Source organism: Chanodichthys erythropterus, chromosome 3, assembly GCF_024489055.1.
Source record: "Chanodichthys erythropterus isolate Z2021 chromosome 3, ASM2448905v1, whole genome shotgun sequence".
NCBI lineage: Eukaryota > Metazoa > Chordata > Actinopteri > Cypriniformes > Xenocyprididae > Chanodichthys > Chanodichthys erythropterus.
The window spans coordinates 19,257,612-19,276,064 of NC_090223.1; the positions used below are offsets into that span (position 1 = coordinate 19,257,612).

The window sequence follows — 18,453 nt, forward strand, 5'->3', positions numbered from 1 at the left end:
AAATCAGCTTTTCATTTTAAATACAAAGTTCTGACAGAACGTAGCATGCTTTGTCCCTTTCTTCATTTCTCTTGCTTAGCTTCTTCCTCCTCTTGTTCGTCTTCTTCTTTTTCTTTCCTTCCATTGATAAATCTTAAGAAGAGCAGAGCAAAGCCAGGGCTGGGTCTGACTCCTCTGAGGGCAGCGCTTGCAGGTTCAATACCTGATCTCTAAAAGGAGTTGTAGGAACCTTGGGCGCTTATTGTCACCCGGGATGAATTGTAGGCAAGATTCGTTGACCAAAAATGTGTGCAGGTCCACTACACTCTTGATAAAGGCTAATGCGACCAGGAGTACTGTTTTAAGAAACAGAGTTTTTAACCCAGCTGGCTGCAAAGGCTCAAAGGGTTGTCCCTGGAGAGCTGTAAGTACCAGGAACAGGTCCCAAGAGGATATAGAAGGGAAGGCGAGGCGGATTCAGTCTCCTCCCCCCACTCAGGAGCCTGACGATCAGGTTGTGCCTTACCAAAGACTTACTTTCAACTGCATCATGATGTGTGGCAATGGTGGCAACATACACTTTGAGGGTGGAGGGAGACAGCCTTCGCTCCAACCCCTCTTGCAGGAAGGAAAGGACTAACCTGACCGAACATATTTGAGGGTTCTCTCGGTGAGAGGAACACCATTCAATGAACAGTTTCCACTTCAACGCATAGAGGTGCCTCATAGAAGGAGCTCTAGCGGAAGTGATGGTGTCTATGACCGACTGGGGTAGATCACCAAGGACCTCTGCGTCCTGTCCAGGGACCAAACATGAAGTTTCCAAAGGTCCGGATGCGGGTGCAATAGGGTGCCCTGTCTCTGAGTCCTTCGTCAGAGGAATGGGCCAGGAAGGTGCTGTTGCAAGCAACACTTAAAACAAGTTCACTATATAAAAATATAAGAGGGAAAGAGAGTGTCAAATTGTTTTTAAACTCCAACATACTTTATTTTAGAATTTATATTTGTAAGCAACAACCTTTTGTCTGCATATTCACACAACTGTAAACTAAATTATGCAGATTAGATTTTAATACTACATCGATTTAATTCTCTCCAAATGATTCATGGACGTAAAGACTGTAATCAAGGATTTAGCGCATTTCAGCTTGTCTGCAGTGAAGGGATAGCTGTGTAAGATAAATGCACAGTAAGACACATGCAAGAAGTCACCATGTGATGATTATTCTTTCCCTCAGTAGTTAACCCCACCTGTGTGCTGATATGCTGAAGTCATATTAAGCATCTTCCTGGTCAGGTGGGACTCTTGAACCTAATGAAATATCAAAATAATTCAAAAATAAAAACTACAGTTGTTTAGAATGCTAAATGATTAGTGAGATATACTGCAATGCTTACCTAAATAAATGCAATCTGGTGAGGCTCACTGAATATAGAAAATAGTCCATCTTCTGATTAGTTAATTTGCTGTAGACATAATGCAAAAGTCACTTATAAAGTTATCATTATATATTGTATGCTAAAGTTACCTAGCCTGCACCGCACCAGTGGCTCCAAAGCACTTTTCACATATTGCCAATGATTTCAGCAAACTTTCAAATCCACTACAACTACTTAAGTAAGACAATCACTAAGGAGTAAACCATTTTCAATACGCCATTAGGTGTCATCAGGTGACATTTTGTGTAAACTGAGTACAATACACAGTCTAAAGGAGCGGTCACATTGCTTGGCGAATTTTTGCATGCGAAATACATTAATTGATTAAGGTATTTTCATCATTCAATATCTCGATTTCCACGCATGTTGACCAACATAAAGCTTGGTTTAGCCGTGCCTCAGCTACACTATTGACAATGGACGTTTTTTGCCCGCAAAGCATTGTGACCGCGCTTTTAAACCAGTATTAAAATAGCAGCAGAAAATATAGTTTTTTTGTAAGTAAATATAAGTAAAAATATGATTAAGTACAGCTTACCTCAAGTATCTTGCTAGCAGTCATCGGCTTGATGCGGCGCAAATCATATCCTCCGTGGTATAAAAGGTGTTTTTCACGATCACGAGCAGTTGTGACACGAGGGGTATCATAATGAAGTGATGGTATAAATGTTTTATTTTCAACAATATAAATGTAAAAACTAAATGGTCGCTGTCAATAAAAGACTATCCATGGACTGACTGGATTCCAACGGCTCTGCTGGATTCTATCCAGTCAAAGTCCCTCGTTGCTATTGGTTCAGTTCAATTAGCTAAAATGTAAATAACAGACACGTTATACAATACACATGAAGTGTGTTAAGCATATCAGTCTACACATATTGTGTTAAATGCTGTGAGTAAATCCCCAAGTTGTGTTAATTTTTAAACTACATATAGATATGTGTAAAAGAGGTTATTTTTTCAACACATTTTGAATTAATATTAACACAAAATGTGTAAATAACAGCGTTACACATAATTTGTGTAATTTTTCAACACATTCCTTATAAGAGTGTAAGAGATTGTTGCCACCATGATAGAAGAATAAGTACCAATTAGTTCTAAAATACTTACAGTATAAATAATTTGTTAATTTTCCTGGTTGTACCCCTTTATTTCCCAAACTTTACATATTGTTCTCTTATACCTACACGCAGGGTGCGATTTGTAAGGGGGGACGGGGGAAATTTCCCCCCTTCTGGTCTGTGTATCTCTGCCTCTGCTGAATTATTTTTATCCCCGGGGGGGATAAAAAAATATCCCCCCGGGTGATGCTACTCCACAAACCACCAACAGAGCAAAATACCAAAAATAATCTTTTTTTTTTTTTTTTTAAACATAGTAAAATGCTGCGTTTATATAGAACGGTCTCTTTACGACACAACAAACGGGACACTTTTCAGATGCGCATTCCGACTTCACCTCAGCGCCAGGCTCGAGTCAAACGAGCGTGGAAAAGGTAGGCTACAGGTGACGACGAGGGAGCTTCACTTGAACAACAGTGAACTGCGGTCAGATGAGATGATGTCAGGCTATGTCTGTAAAACTCAGAAAAATTAACATGACTGTCCAATCAGCCGTTATACTTTGCTCGTGGCGCGCACTCAAGAATTGCATGCGCAAATGCGCTGGCGCACGCTGCATAATTACTTTATTATAGCTTAAATAAAGCGCAAAAGAAATAGGAGCAATGACTGTTGTTGTTCTGTTGTAAGTTAAGTCATGAAATTACCAAACATGCGATTAAAGCTGCTAAAACCTGAAAACATGTAAAGAGTTAGTTCACCCAAAAATTAAATTTCTATGTCAGAACGCCGGCTCAGTATTGGCCGATGCTGTTCACGTGAGCAGCATTACGCATGCGTGTGATGCAGATGCAGCCAATTAAGGTTGAACCATTGTAGTCACTTTGACTATTTTAACGACGTTTTTACAACTTTTCTGGTCCTTGAATGTGGTCATTTCATTGCTTTCTATGGAGGATAAAAAACCTCTCAGATTTCATTAAAAATATCTTAATTTTTGTAACGAAGATAAACTAAGGTCTTAATGGTGTGGAATGACATGAGTAATTAACCCTTTGATGCGTATGATCACACCGGTGTGATCAGTCTAGGCTGGTCCCTGGAGCATGATGACACCGGTGTGATTAGAACGTTAAATGCATCACGTGATCAACTGCTAAATTCAAATGTGCTTTAATGCTTTGGCTGGCGCTGAGCCAGAGACAGACGCGCTGAACGGTTGTCATATATCACAAATATGCATAATGTTTATTTTAGGTTTCAGACATAACAAAACAAATTTAGAGTTTGTAAAATACACAATGATGTCTATAGAAGCGGCAATAACAGTCCTTTCCATTATAATTTAACGACGTGTTTTATTCATATCAGATACACAATGTAAGTAACTGTAAAGTTTACTTTATTATTCTCCCAGTTCACCGGCCACTTACCTTCATGCATTTCAAGAGAAGTGGATGAATTCAAGTGTTGCAAATCCAACAGATGCGATTCTCTAAACTAATATGGCTGCGCCCATCGTGCATATAGCTCAACGCACACGCGATCATTATACAGGTGTTTAAACAACAAAATACATGCACTTACACATATTTGATAATCAAAAAAATCACATATTTTAATTTATAGTTAACAAATTTGTGATTATTATGAATTAAAAAAAAGAAAAAGTGAAATAAAAGCAAAACATCAGTCATACAGCGCTATTGTGGCTGCGGTGTCACATGACAAGCAATGATGTGTTGCCATGGAAACAATAAACTGATACATTAAAAATAACAGTTACACCAGAATATTGTCGCTGCCCGATGAAACTCACGTATGTCCAAAACGGTTTCTTTTCAGGAAGTTAAAAAAACACCGTATTTCAAAAGCAGTTGAATGTATCGTTGTCATACTTGGTACGGCATCTTTACATGTAACCATATTCTTGCCAATGTAATGATATAATCCACATTTGACCAAAATTGAGTTTAAATGGACATATGTGCATATTTTACAATAACGGTGGTCGATACGTGTTCTTCCGATCATTAATTAGAATGGCCAAGTCGCGTTTCATATTGACAGATGAATACGCTCAGTTTATTAAATAGCCTACGTCTTAGTTTATTAAATACGCTTAGTTTATTTAATATTAATTATAAATTTATTAAATGTCTCTTGCAAACTATGAAGGGACAATGAATCAATACACTGACATGGTAATGCTAGACAGATACTTTGTTTGCACAGTCCTACCGTAATTTTGTCACTCCTAGACGTACGTCTGGCGTCAGGGGGGAAACGTTTACCTCGATAAAGGAAAGTCATTGTCTCACCAGGCTATGTTTATTTGGCAATGTAACCTCACAGTGTTATTCGGCTATCCAGTGCTGAGCTTCGATGAAACTTCACGAGACCGGCGAGATGCTTCCACAGGGCGGGAGATACGCGGCGTGATTGACAGCTTTGACACCAAATGGATATACGTGAAAATCAGATGACATGATTTCACAACTTTTCATTGGCCATTTAGATATGTGAAGCATATTGTATACGGAAATAAACCTGGACATTCAATCCGTCGAAAAATCTTAAAATCGGCAAAAAGGACATACGTGGTTTTCATCGGACAGCGACGATATTTAAAACTTACGTGTGAAAGGGTTATTGATAGAAATGTCATTTTTGAGTGAACAAACCCTATAACACTGAAACACACTTTCCCTTATCATGTTCTCCAACCAGTACGCCTACAGGTTGTTTGTCATTTCCCTGAATTGCATTGCAACATATAACAATATGCAAACATGTGATCATGCGATCATGGGTTCGATCGGGGGAAGGCATGTGCTCATATATGCACTATAAATCACTGTGGGTAGGTTTATGAGTGGGGTGTGTGTAGTCGTTAATAAAAAAATGAGTTTTGCTAAATGGAAATAGGACAAATGGTGTAAAAAGTCCACACATTGCATTTAAATGAACACACATTTTGATTGGTTTGATCATTTCATGACGACAGACGTAACACGACACTGTCATTATTTTTACGCCTGCTAGAGGGCGCATGACACCGTAAATATTGGTTGTAATATGGTGCTTAAAAAACGACCAATAGAGTCATTTTTATTTTTGGGGGACAGTCTGTAAAATGCATGACCTGTGCTACAGTTAAAATTTCAAACAGTATATTGGAAAGTAACAATATTGTTTTTGTATTGGCATTGTGATCTTGATCAATTTAAAAATTTGCTTCACTGAAACACTAACCTTCAGCAGCACCCCGGAGGAAGAAAGCAAAAAACAAAATAATGTTTGGACAAAACACTAGCAAAATCTGAAGATGCAAATCTAGAGTGGAGATACAAAAACAAGGAGCATCAGTGAGGAATGAAACAAATGAAACTAGATGAATAAAACTGTTTTGAACATTTATGGATTTTGATGAAAAGAAATAAAAACATTTTAAATCCAAACATACCTGTATTTTGTGATCTACAGTAGATCAGACAGCAGAGCAGAAGTGCAGATCCAGATGCAGAAATACAGAGAATTAACACCATTATGTGTAAAACAGAGAAACCTGTGAGACACAGACATCAGTTACTGTATACTGCAGTTATTTACTCAATCATCATTACAAGCGTATATAAGCAGCAGTCACTATGTCATCCTAGCAACAATTATTCCAGCATCCCTCCTTCTCCCCATCTCCTCCTCTATTTCTCTTATTCTCCCTCTGTGCAGTACTGTTATAGAGGGGTTTAACTCAGAGCTCAAGCCATGCCTCAGGTTTCTTTAAGTGAAAAAAAATGAAAATTTCTCTTCGTTTTATCATGGAGAACTCATCTCTCTCTTGCCAACACATTTATTTAAAATGTGAGATTTGATTTTATTTCTTATTTATCTGTTACTCACCCAGTTGCTCTAGTACTACAGTTATGTTGGATGAAAGTCCTCCAGCAAACACTTGACACATGTAAACTCCTTTGTACTCAGTTCTGACACTCTTCAGTCTGAGAGAGAAGTTTCCTTTGGGGATTTCATCAGTGAAGAACTCAGCTCTGTCTTTGTATCGCTCATCTGATGAATCTACTAAAGCCTCATTGTTTTGGTAGAGCAGAACCAGAATATCTTCATCTTCATCTGTTTTTTTCCATGAAACCTCTTCAATGTCTTCAGGTGGGATGTGAGAGTCTACAGAGCAGTTCAGAGTGACGTCCTCACCCACGGACGCAGATATGGACTCATCTGATCCTGATACTAGCAAACACTCTGAAAGAATAAGAATTGTTTAAATTCCATAGCAGAAAATATATAAAATGTAATTTGATTTCAATTTTCACTAGAATTCAATTTGAGGAAACTGGTTACCTCAAATCAGTTGTTTAAGAAAATAGTTATGAGTACTCTGACCTTATTTCAATTGAGTCTACTAAAACAATGATATTTCTTAATATACAATTAAACTTTACACTGTATTAAAATTATTTTTATAGCTGAAACTTCACTATATTGTGTAGCAACTGTGGACGAACCAGACAAATGAATGATGATTCTTTCAAAACATAATTCTAATTCAGAATTGAGGTTCCGGCTCCGGACCGTCTGCAGATAAAGCCAGGCTGATTACTTTTACGACACATGCTTCCTGATAGCAGAAGCGACATACCAAAGGGTCACCCAAGAAGACAGAGAGACAATCCAGACCCTTTTGTTTCCTTACTTCACAGGAGAGCCAAAGAGACTGTTGAACAAATAAATCTGCTTCAAAATTGTTCCAACAATTTTAACGGACTTATCAAACATCTTTTAACTACATACATTTTGCATTATGTGTCCACAAGTACTACCTGTAAACAGTTAGGCTTTAGAAACACTCACAATTCATGTAAATGTGTTAACTCTTGACTGAATGACTGAAAGTATGCCTTATTTGGACTTAATTTGATTCTTTCCCCCTTTCCTATATCCTGACTTGAATGAAATCTGTTTAAAATGTATTGTATCCCATTTAACAGCAATTATGTTAAAATGGCAATCTGCTAAAGCAGAGACAGACCGGGATGTGACACTTATGTTTTATTGGGGGCAGAGGAAGGCCCTCTTGAAACAGGACAATGTCTGATTGGCCAAGACTCCTCAGAGGTGTGACAAACAACTAAGTTTAAATGATCATATTGCAAGATAGTGAATGGAGAGAAGTTGGTTAGTAAACGAACTGGAGTTGGTTAGTTCTGGTAAGAGAAACCATGACCAGAGTACCAAGAACAATGGAGTAACAAGAAGAACAGACCAGCCGCCCATTCAAGCCATCCCACCTTCACTCACTTTTCTTTTCTTCACTTAATTTTCCTTTACCGCTGAAAGTCTCGTGTCCTAAGTTTCGCCGCAAAGTTCAACCAACGACTTTTGCCGCTTCAACTCCAGCGACAAAGAGACTTCCTTCATTGTTCCACACGGACCTGATCTGGACCAATCATCGACTTGGGAAACCCCTCTCTGCACGACGAGGGAGATTCACCTTTAAGTCAACGCAAGCAAGTACCTCCAGACCAAAACTGAACTGGTGCATAAATGAATGATTCATGGTTCGTTCTGGTCCTTGAAATGCATTGATAGGAATTCGGTTAATCAGATACTCACTCTCACTCTCTCTCTCTCTCTCTCTCTCTCTCTCTCTCTCTCTCTCTCTCTCTCTTTCAAAACTCTTTCTCTCTCATTTCCTTCTTACTGCAACGCGTATGAATGTGTGTGTGTGCGTGCCTTTGTGTTAGATTAGTTTGTGTTAGAATAAATAAAATCTCTTGTAGATTTTAAAAGGAAAGTGTCTTGTATTATGTGCTTTATGATTTAATGTCTTAAACTGTGATCAAGTTACCGTGCTCTAATCAGTGTTTTCACGATTGTTGGATATTTATATCCGTTACAAGAGCTTATTACGGCTCGAGCAAATGAACGCTGGACGAATCAGTTGCTCGGTCGTAATCTAAACAACTCTTTATAATTCCCTAAATATATCATTTGAGCTAATTTTACTTCCTAGGGTGTTTTCCCTACAGTAATGGTGGAGAATGCGGGCAGTTTAATCTAAATTTGGAGCACATTTCAAGTCATTTTTCTTTTTATCAACGCAAATTATTAAACCCCTCAGTGTTTGTGTGACGTATGCAGCGCGCACGGCGCGGTCCGTTTGAACGAGTGCTTGAATGAGTGAGAGCTGTAACCCCAGTCTGCTGTCTTGTCTCTAAACTCCAGTCTGCAGTAAATTTCAGATCTGTATCACACATACTATAAGGTAAGAATTAAGCGTGTTCCTTAAATTCTAGAATGCCTTGTTTATAGCTATCCTGATGTCTGCGTGTTCCAGCGTCATTCAAATAGCTATAATAACGTTAATGTGTATCAGAGAGCTGAATTGAAAATAAACTGCATTTAGTTTAAATAGTCTGTGCAGGACGAATACTCTCCTCACAGAACGGCAAGATCGAGCGTGTTCCTCGATCTGTTTCTAAAACCATATATTTATAGCCAAAGTGTCAGTGCGTGTTCCACTGTACTAAATCTGCTATATTCTCCCTTTGTAAAACAGTAACGGTATACGCTTGCTTGTTTTATATTTATAGCTAAACTGGTTATAGTGCGTGTTCCACTGTACTCAATCTGCTATTTTCCCCTTTGTAAAACAGTAACGCTATACGCTTGCTTGTTTTATATTTATAGCTAAACTGGTTATAGTGCGTGTTCCACTGTACTCAATCTGCTATATTCTCCCTTTTGCTAAACGCTATACGTTTGCTTGTTTGAGCTCGTGTAACACTACGTATGTCCGAGCGCAATTTGTGATTTGAAACTGTTATATTTTGCACGCAAAGAGACCCTCCGAGGTCGCGATTTTTCCATCTATTACAGCAGAAAGCTATCACTTTAAGTTTAAGCCCCACGTCGTAAAACAGCTACGAGTGGTGTCTCTTATTTATAGAGTTGAAATGCGCCGACATTTCACGTAACGCTTGATTGTACGTGCATGTGTCTTTCATTTGTACAGTTACATGTATTTGATGTAATTCACATGTTCGCCACTATCATTTAGTTTGGTCGCCATAGTTACAGTCGTGGCACGGAAGTCTTAACCAACGCTTCCGGAAGAACGTCATTGTAAACAAACCGCACGGTGTTGCTAAAGCTAACCTCTGCAGTTGTTTACATTGAAGTTCATATGCTAAAGCCTTTAGCCTCGAAGCTAAGCTAGTTAACATCATTGTGTGAACGCAGTGTCTGTTTTAGCAACTAAGTGATTTAACCATTTAAAACACTTCAATTTTATGTACACTTGTTGGTCTGTCCTTATTTTCCCCTTGACTTTCTCACTGATTACCTTACCTATATTTTACTTTAAATAGAAAAATATTGGTTTACAATTATTAATCGTTTTACCTGCATTTGACTTGAAAAAGAAATACTGGCTTAGAATTTTTAATTGTCAAATTTGAATTTAATAAAACTAATTAAATTGAAATTGAAATCCTATTTTTCTAGAAAGTAATTTTAAATGATTTCTACATTTCCAAATTTCCATTATTTCTAATTTCATAATTTTCATAACTAAAATTATATTTTAGATCTAATTACTTCAGGTTTGAATAAGCCTTGAACTTTAAAAGTTTAAGCAAACTTATTCCACCAAAGTTTTTCCTAATTTTGACTCACATTTGTTCATTATTTTATTGCGTTACATCTTTCTTTTCCTTTTCTTGGTTATACACTTAGCCACTCTATTTTATTTATTCATTTACCTCTTTGTTTAATTCCCTTTTTCTTATCTCATCCCATTATTTTCATTTTTTCCTTTCCTCTTTGTATTCTAGCTTAGGAACGACACACCTGAGCCTTTTTAGGAGACATTGATAACTTATTACGAGTTTCAAACCAATCAGAGACAACCCTCTCTTACTAACATTTTTATTCTCATGGGTTAGTTGTCCATCAACTACCAATTATATCCTCGTAATTAGACAAAGGCTTCAGAGCCATTTGTGGATCTGGTCTCCTTTCTTCTCCTTTCCTTTTCCTCACGTGTTTCCTGCTTTCTTCCATCCTATTCTTCACTTTTGTAGGGATCAAGCTTGGACGAACCATCAATCAATTCTAAAGAAAGAGAAACACAATCTTTCCAAAGAAACAATTCATTAGGTTTTTGATTTTAATCAAACCCTTTTGTGTTCTCCATACTCCCTGCATTTGTAAACGCAATTTAAATTTTGATATTTCCTCCAAGAACATTTAACAGAGACAAGTGTTGAGCAACCGTTGCCTTCACAGCATCCCTGGTAAGCAGTTCAACTGAAGGTGTGTGGTGTCAATCCTGTCAAACTAAGAAAAGAGGTATCAGCATTATTATTGTCTTATTGTCCTTGCGAACATAAACAATAATATATATATTTTCTTTTCTTTTAGTTTTAGAAACAGTTGTTCATTAATAGAAAATATTTATTTGAATAAATATTTCTCTAAATTAAAAAAAAAAAAACATACAATTTGTTTTAACATTTTCTCTCTTTTCCCTTTCTCAGTTGAGTGACAAAGTCCTCACATCACGAGTTGAAAACAGTTTTTCGTTAATAGAAAATATTTATAGAAAATATTTCATCTATTGAAATTTGTTTTAACTTTTTCTCTTTCTCTCTCTTACTCAGTTGAGTGACAAAGCCTTCTCATCACTAGCCTACCTGTCTACACTCTGAGACCAACACGTAGCCATCACACTTCACGATTGGTGTACATTCACTGAACGACACTTAGCTGTTCCACCACATATAGGCTTGCACCCCACACAGATCTGTGTCAGTCTCTTCTCCCCAGCGTGCCAACATGTCGCAGACGGAAAACCCCACTGCCCAAGATGTGGACGCCTGGCTCAGCGGCATTACAAACTGCCTCATGCCAAAGACAATTGAACTGTTATTATTTTTAATAATAATCATAATTCTGAGAAGATTCCCGACGCATGATTCAAGCCAGAACCAAGACCACACTGAACTAGGCAAGATAACCAATTCTCTAAGCATTGCCTTCACAGCCCAGCTGAAACTAAGCGACAAGCACATCACCCACCTACAGGAGGAGCTGACACGTGCCCAGAGCCGCATAGACAAGCTGGAAGTGAAAGTCCTAGACGACTTCAAACGTCAGACCACTGAGTTCCTGAGAGAGCTGATGCACATCCAACGCTGCGCAGACCAGCACAAGGTGAAAGCTCAAGACAAACTTGTGGAGCAAGAAACAAAGGAACAAGTTGACAAGCTCCAAGAAGCCCTTGCAGTTGCGGAACGTGACAAGCAAGAATTAAAGACTGTCCAATGTCACCTGGTAAACCAACTAGAAAATGCCAATTCTGACATTAACGATAAGAACTTTAAAATCAATGCTCTGGAAGACCATTTGAAATGGTACAGCACTGAAATGGACCATCTAAACCAACAATTAGACGATGCCAACGGCAAGCTCTACATGGTTAGAAATGAACTTAAACATGTTCACACCCAGAAACCAGAGTTAAGAAGGCAGGGGCCTCCCTCAGCATCACCACAGCTGAGCACAACAGAGTCCCCCATCCAAGAACTGCCATGCAACGGAAGAAGTGAGTGGCCACAACCCACAACATCACCGGCCTTCACTACAGAATTCTTCCCTGTCAACCAAAGAGAGCTCATCCATGCAGACCCCAAAGTTGCACACGAGATGACCCTTAAAGACCTTAACAAGCTGGCTAAGAACATCACACAGTTCAACCCGAACTCCATGGAGAACCACAACATCCAGACTTACCTCCGAGATATTGACTTCTACCTAGAGGTGAGACCCAATGTGACTGACAGAGACAGGTTGTATCTCCTCAGGTCCACATCCAGCCCAGAGGTACGAAGCTTCTTAGATCGACAACCTGTTCACGTTAAGCACAACTACCAGCTATTACGTGAGTCACTGATCAAAGAATTTACAGGCCCAGAGTCTGAACATGGACTGTTAGTCGCCTTGGAAACCAAACAAGGTCGACAAGAGACTCCCCAAGCTTACTACAACCGTTTCCGACAAGCCTACTTAGGTGCACATCATGAACCTGAACTTGAAGAGGATGTGAACTTCAAAACCCTCTTCCTGAGAAACCTGCACCCTGGACTAAGTCACCATCTTGGCGTCATGGCCTGCCCAAGCACAATGTCAATCCAACAGCTACGTGACTTGACACACAAGGCCTACATCAAACAGAAGATGAACTCAAAGAAAGGTTTGAAAACAGCCACAATTTCAAACTCCGGCAGCCAAGACTCAAGCCGTGCACTGCAAGACAGCCAGTGGCATGACAATGCCACAGCCTGTCATAAAGGACACGGAGAACGTGACCCCCATGCCCCTGACAGCTTCCACACCGACAGCTGGAAAATGCCATGGGACCAGCCACACTTCTCAAGAAACCCACCAGAAAGAAACATCTGGGATCCAAACTGGACAGCCAAAGTCCACCAACCAACACATTCAAATGCATCCACTGTGGGTAAGCGACGGCGGAACCCACCTCTGCATCACTCAGTTAAACACAGCACTGAGAACAAGAACGCCCAAGAACAAGACAGTTCCACCTCAGAAGACATGGAACAACTGATGAGGCAAATTACAGCGTTCTTTGCAAACAACATAAACAGCGATGATCACAAGGATCAGTCACCCTCGTTATGACTAGAGACGGAACGGAAGGTCAGTGATCACCTGATCCACCTTCCAAATGGAGATGACTGCCACCTGTTCTACAACAGCACAGAACGAAGCAGCCTCTTGCAGCCAAACACCGCTGGAAACTCAATAGTACCAGAGAACACAGTTCTGGTCACTCATCACCCACCAATAAACCCAACGAGTTCCCATCTCAAGAACCATGCTTGTGCAACAGTAACAACAGTAAGCACAGAAGGTCAGACAGTCTGTCACAACCAGAAGGCATTACAAAAGGAATGCAACGTAGGAGACAAAGTTTTGCACCACAGCTCAGCACAGCCATGTCAAACTTCCTCCTACCTTCTGCCAAAGAACTTCCTGCCTAACTGGACTGACTCCCATCAACTTAGGGATGATCTCTCATCCCAAGTCCAAGATGCAAAGAGCCAATCTTCATCTAAGCCCTTCAAGAAAGGGGGGAGCAAGACAGACTGAACCAGATCTGACCATACATACACTGCACTACATTACATTTTACACTACATTACATTTTACACTACACTACATTAACATACTCACCAACATGCTCTTCCTACAGACAGATATTAGTTTCAGAACCTAGCTCAACATCGACTTAGCTACATTCACCATAAGAAACATGCAACCATCTGCCCAACAAGTAGAACACCTTTCATTAAGCTGGTACATGACATCTTAGATGCACGCAGTAGTGTTAGCCATACCAGGAAACACTTAAGTGTTTTATTTTGTTTTTTTTTTCCTCTTCCTCTCTTTCCCTTCTTCTTTATAAGGTAAAATACCTGTCTGCCCCATAAGGGTCAAGGTCATGACATTAGGATTGACGCACCACGCCTAAGGTCTGAAAGCCATTTGAAAATTCAAATGTGAGCCCGAGAGAGCTCCATGATGGGTCACATCATTTTTACCACAAATGATGTCACCAGAACAACCTAGAACAATTTAGAAGATAAGGAAACAAACAATTTAAATCACACAATTTGATCCAAGCATTAACATACTGAGACAATGTAAAATAACAATCCCAAAATTGAACTTAATCCATCAGTACTCAGATAATCTAATGCCCTGCACCAGTATAGTGGTCAATCATGGAGGTGTTGTTTTGTTGTTGCTTTGTGTGTGTCTGCTTCTGTCCATTTTCCACAGTGTCCGCCGATGTCTTCATCTCAACACATCGCCGAACAAAGGGGGGATATGTAGCAACTGTGGACGAACCAGACAAATGAATGATGATTCTTTCAAAACATAATTCTAATTCAGAATTGAGGTTCCGGCTCCGGACCGTCTGCAGATAAAGCCAGGCTGATTACTTTTACGACACATGCTTCCTGATAGCAGAAGCGACATACCAAAGGGTCACCCAAGAAGACAGAGAGACAATCCAGACCCTTTTGTTTCCTTACTTCACAGGAGAGCCAAAGAGACTGTTGAACAAATAAATCTGCTTCAAAATTGTTCCAACAATTTTAACGGACTTATCAAACATCTTTTAACTACATACATTTTGCATTATGTGTCCACAAGTACTACCTGTAAACAGTTAGGCTTTAGAAACACTCACAATTCATGTAAATGTGTTAACTCTTGACTGAATGACTGAAAGTATGCCTTATTTGGACTTAATTTGATTCTTTCCCCCTTTCCTATATCCTGACTTGAATGAAATCTGTTTAAAATGTATTGTATCCCATTTAACAGCAATTATGTTAAAATGGCAATCTGCTAAAGCAGAGACAGACCGGGATGTGACACTTATGTTTTATTGGGGGCAGAGGAAGGCCCTCTTGAAACAGGACAATGTCTGATTGGCCAAGACTCCTCAGAGGTGTGACAAACAACTAAGTTTAAATGATCATATTGCAAGATAGTGAATGGAGAGAAGTTGGTTAGTAAACGAACTGGAGTTGGTTAGTTCTGGTAAGAGAAACCATGACCAGAGTACCAAGAACAATGGAGTAACAAGAAGAACAGACCAGCCGCCCATTCAAGCCATCCCACCTTCACTCACTTTTCTTTTCTTTACTTAATTTTCCTTTACCGCTGAAAGTCTCGTGTCCTAAGTTTCGCCGCAAAGTTCAACCAACGACTTTTGCTGCTTCAACTCCAGCGACAAAGAGACTTCCTTCATTGTTCCACACGGACCTGATCTGGACCAATCATCGACTTGGGAAACCCCTCTCTGCACGACGAGGGAGATTCACCTTTAAGTCAACGCAAGCAAGTACCTCCAGACCAAAACTGAACTGGTGCATAAATGAATGATTCATGGTTCGTTCTGGTCCTTGAAATGCATTGATAGGAATTCGGTTAATCAGATACTCACTCTCACTCTCTCTCTCTCTCTCTCTCTCTCTCTCTCTCTCTCTCTCTTTCAAAACTCTTTCTCTCTCATTTCCTTCTTACTGCAACGCGTATGAATGTGTGTGTGTGCGTGCCTTTGTGTTAGATTAGTTTGTGTTAGAATAAATAAAATCTCTTGTAGATTTTAAAAGGAAAGTGTCTTGTATTATGTGCTTTATGATTTAATGTCTTAAACTGTGATCAAGTTACCGTGCTCTAATCAGTGTTTTCACGATTGTTGGATATTTATATCCGTTACAAGAGCTTATTACGGCTCGAGCAAATGAACGCTGGACGAATCAGTTGCTCGGTCGTAATCTAAACAACTCTTTATAATTCCCTAAATATTTCATTTGAGCTAATTTTACTTCCTAGGGTGTTTTCCCTACAATTGAGTAAAACCAGTGAAATTACAAACTTTAAAATATAGCAGCAAGCAGCGATGATGGGTCCAAGCCCCGCCACCACTGCCACCATGGTAGCCTCAGGGCAACTGTGCACGAAGGGCAACATGCATTAAAAGCGGGTACATGTGAAAACAATATGTCGAAGTCATTTGAATAGGCCACATTTACTGCAGCCAGCTGGTGCCACTATGACCATGAACCACAACCAGGGCCGGCTCTAGCCCTTTGGTTGCCCTAGGCGAACTTGCCCTAGCCCCCCCAGAGTGGAGGAGGGGCGGGACAAATACAACACCGACCAAATGTCACAACATTCTTGCTGTACAAAGACATGGATGAGAAATTAATATTGCTGCTCTCCGAAAATACATAGCAAAGTATTTCACATTGTGTCAACATTTTATGTCTGAAACAAATTACCTGCAAAATCAGTTATAAGTAACAGTGCCGCGGATATTCCGTATCATAGCAACAAAGCGTCTCAACGGAAAAAAACGCTGTGCAGCTGAAGCACTCTCAAGCGCTCACAGACGGGCGTTTTAAGCAGAGCGCCTAGCGTTTTCAGCTGGCTAAAAACACTTTGGTGGACACACGGCCTAATGGCTGAGATGAGAAGATTTACCTCTATACTGGGTTTTCCTTTTCTCTTCTTGCATTCTCCGTTTTCGTCCCTGTGCACCGGAGGGTTTATTAGACTGCTTCATTTTCTTCATCAACTGCGCACTTGCCTAACGTAACGTAACGGCGACCCTATAGGGCGCCCGCGCCCGCGCCCGCGCCCCCAACATATTTGTCGCCCTAGGCAACCGCCTAGTTTGCCTATAGCAATCGCCGGCCCTGACCACAACAGCCACATCCATGAGATCATTTAAATTTATATAAACTGCATGTGACAGCATGTCATAGGTCAGTTTGAGGTGATTGTAAATTTATCATTTGCATCTCAAAAGTATTTATGTTAAGGTCATTTTATATTTTTAATAACCTAATAAATAAATTACATAAAACTATATTGTAAGGGCTCTACAGATTAACTTGTTATATGCCTTTATTTTGTTATTGGACTTAATATTAATAGATAAGGCCTGAGATATTTCTTATCCTGCAGACACTAATGAAAGGGTTAAACTCTAAACCAGCAAGAGTGTAAAATAGACTCTCTTTCTCTCTCTCTCTCTCTCTCTCTCTCTCTCACGTCTAGTGTGTTTGTTGAGCGAGGGGGTGTGCGGAGCAGCATGAGTGTGGGGCAGAGTGGTGTAAGTGAAGTTTTTTTTCCACTTTCTGCTTATCATTTTGATTGTTTATTGCATGATTTGTTATTAGTTTTGTTAGTTTAGTTTGAGGGACACATGCGTGACCTTTTCAACGTGATTACGTAATGTGTGGCACATCTCAGAGCACAGCAAGACGAGCATTTGTGGTTAAAAATTCTACTATATGGAGAAAAATCCAAGATTTTTCCCCAAATCTTGGATGACATGGGGGTGCGTAAATTATCAGTAAATTTTAATTCTGAAGTGAACTAATCCTAATAAATCTGCATCTTCTTTTATATTATTATGGTGCCATTACATATGATGAAACTGAAGACAATCTTAAAAATAAGAGAAAGAATTGCAGCCTAATTGTGGTCTTTCACAAAATCGATCAGTAAAACTGATCCTGTCCATGCATTGGGGGTAGGCTCCGCCCCTGCCTTCATCTTCAGGCAGGATCTGCAAACGTCTGCTACCCTCCGGATTTTACTATGGACTACGCCAAAGAACTTTATAATTTCTTTGATATTTACATTCATACTGTTGAATAAATTGTATTCAAACGTTCTTTGCTTCCCGAGTCTTTCCGGTAGAACTAATAGCCAATTTGTTTTAAACATTACATACAGATTTAAGATTTAAATGTGTCACAGCCAATTTTGTGTTACTTCAGCACTATTAGCTAAACAAGATAAAAGTGGACTACATACCATGAGACAACATCAGAATAAAAGAGACAAACATGAACATAAGGAGGTCCATTTTCAGTTTAAATCTCTCTGGGACATCAAAGCCAAAAGCGTACATTCGGATCTAACCTTCTGATGAATGTGAGCTGTTTAATTTCACTTTCTTATTTGTAGTTACATTTATTCTGTTGAATAAAAAAAATAATCCAGATAAACCAGTTCTTATGACTTGGCTTTGGACTGATATTTCCTTACTGAGAAAACATCATTGTATAAGACATATCTTTAGTAGTTTAATATGTTCTGACTGTGCTTTTGATTAGTTTGTAAACATGTTTAATTTAGAATAATGAGAAATAATGATTATGAATGCATCGGGGAATAACAGCAAGGAGACTGCTTTAACATTTGAATGTGTTTTCTGTATTTTTGTCTGCAATGAATTCAATGATGCTAACTCGTCATGCCCACAATAGTGAATGTGCCTATGCACACGTTTCATGGATTACATATTCTGAGAATATTTGTTTTCCATTTTAAA

The 18,453-nt window shown here is 39.3% G+C and overlaps 1 protein-coding gene across 1 annotated transcript in view; it reads right to left on the reverse strand.

The window, feature by feature from the left end:
• Window positions 1-379: 379 nt before the first annotated feature.
• Window positions 380-18,453, reverse strand: part of LOC137003875 (CD276 antigen homolog) — a 92,608-nt gene continuing 74,534 nt past the window's right edge. Inside the window, exons 3-6 of the mRNA XM_067364142.1 lie at window positions 13,935-13,984; window positions 6,387-6,743; window positions 5,950-6,051; window positions 380-876 (exon numbers count right to left, since the gene is read on the reverse strand). Of these exons, the coding sequence (XP_067220243.1) occupies window positions 380-876; window positions 5,950-6,051; window positions 6,387-6,743; window positions 13,935-13,984 (1,006 nt within the window). The remainder of the gene's footprint in view (window positions 877-5,949; window positions 6,052-6,386; window positions 6,744-13,934; window positions 13,985-18,453) is intronic.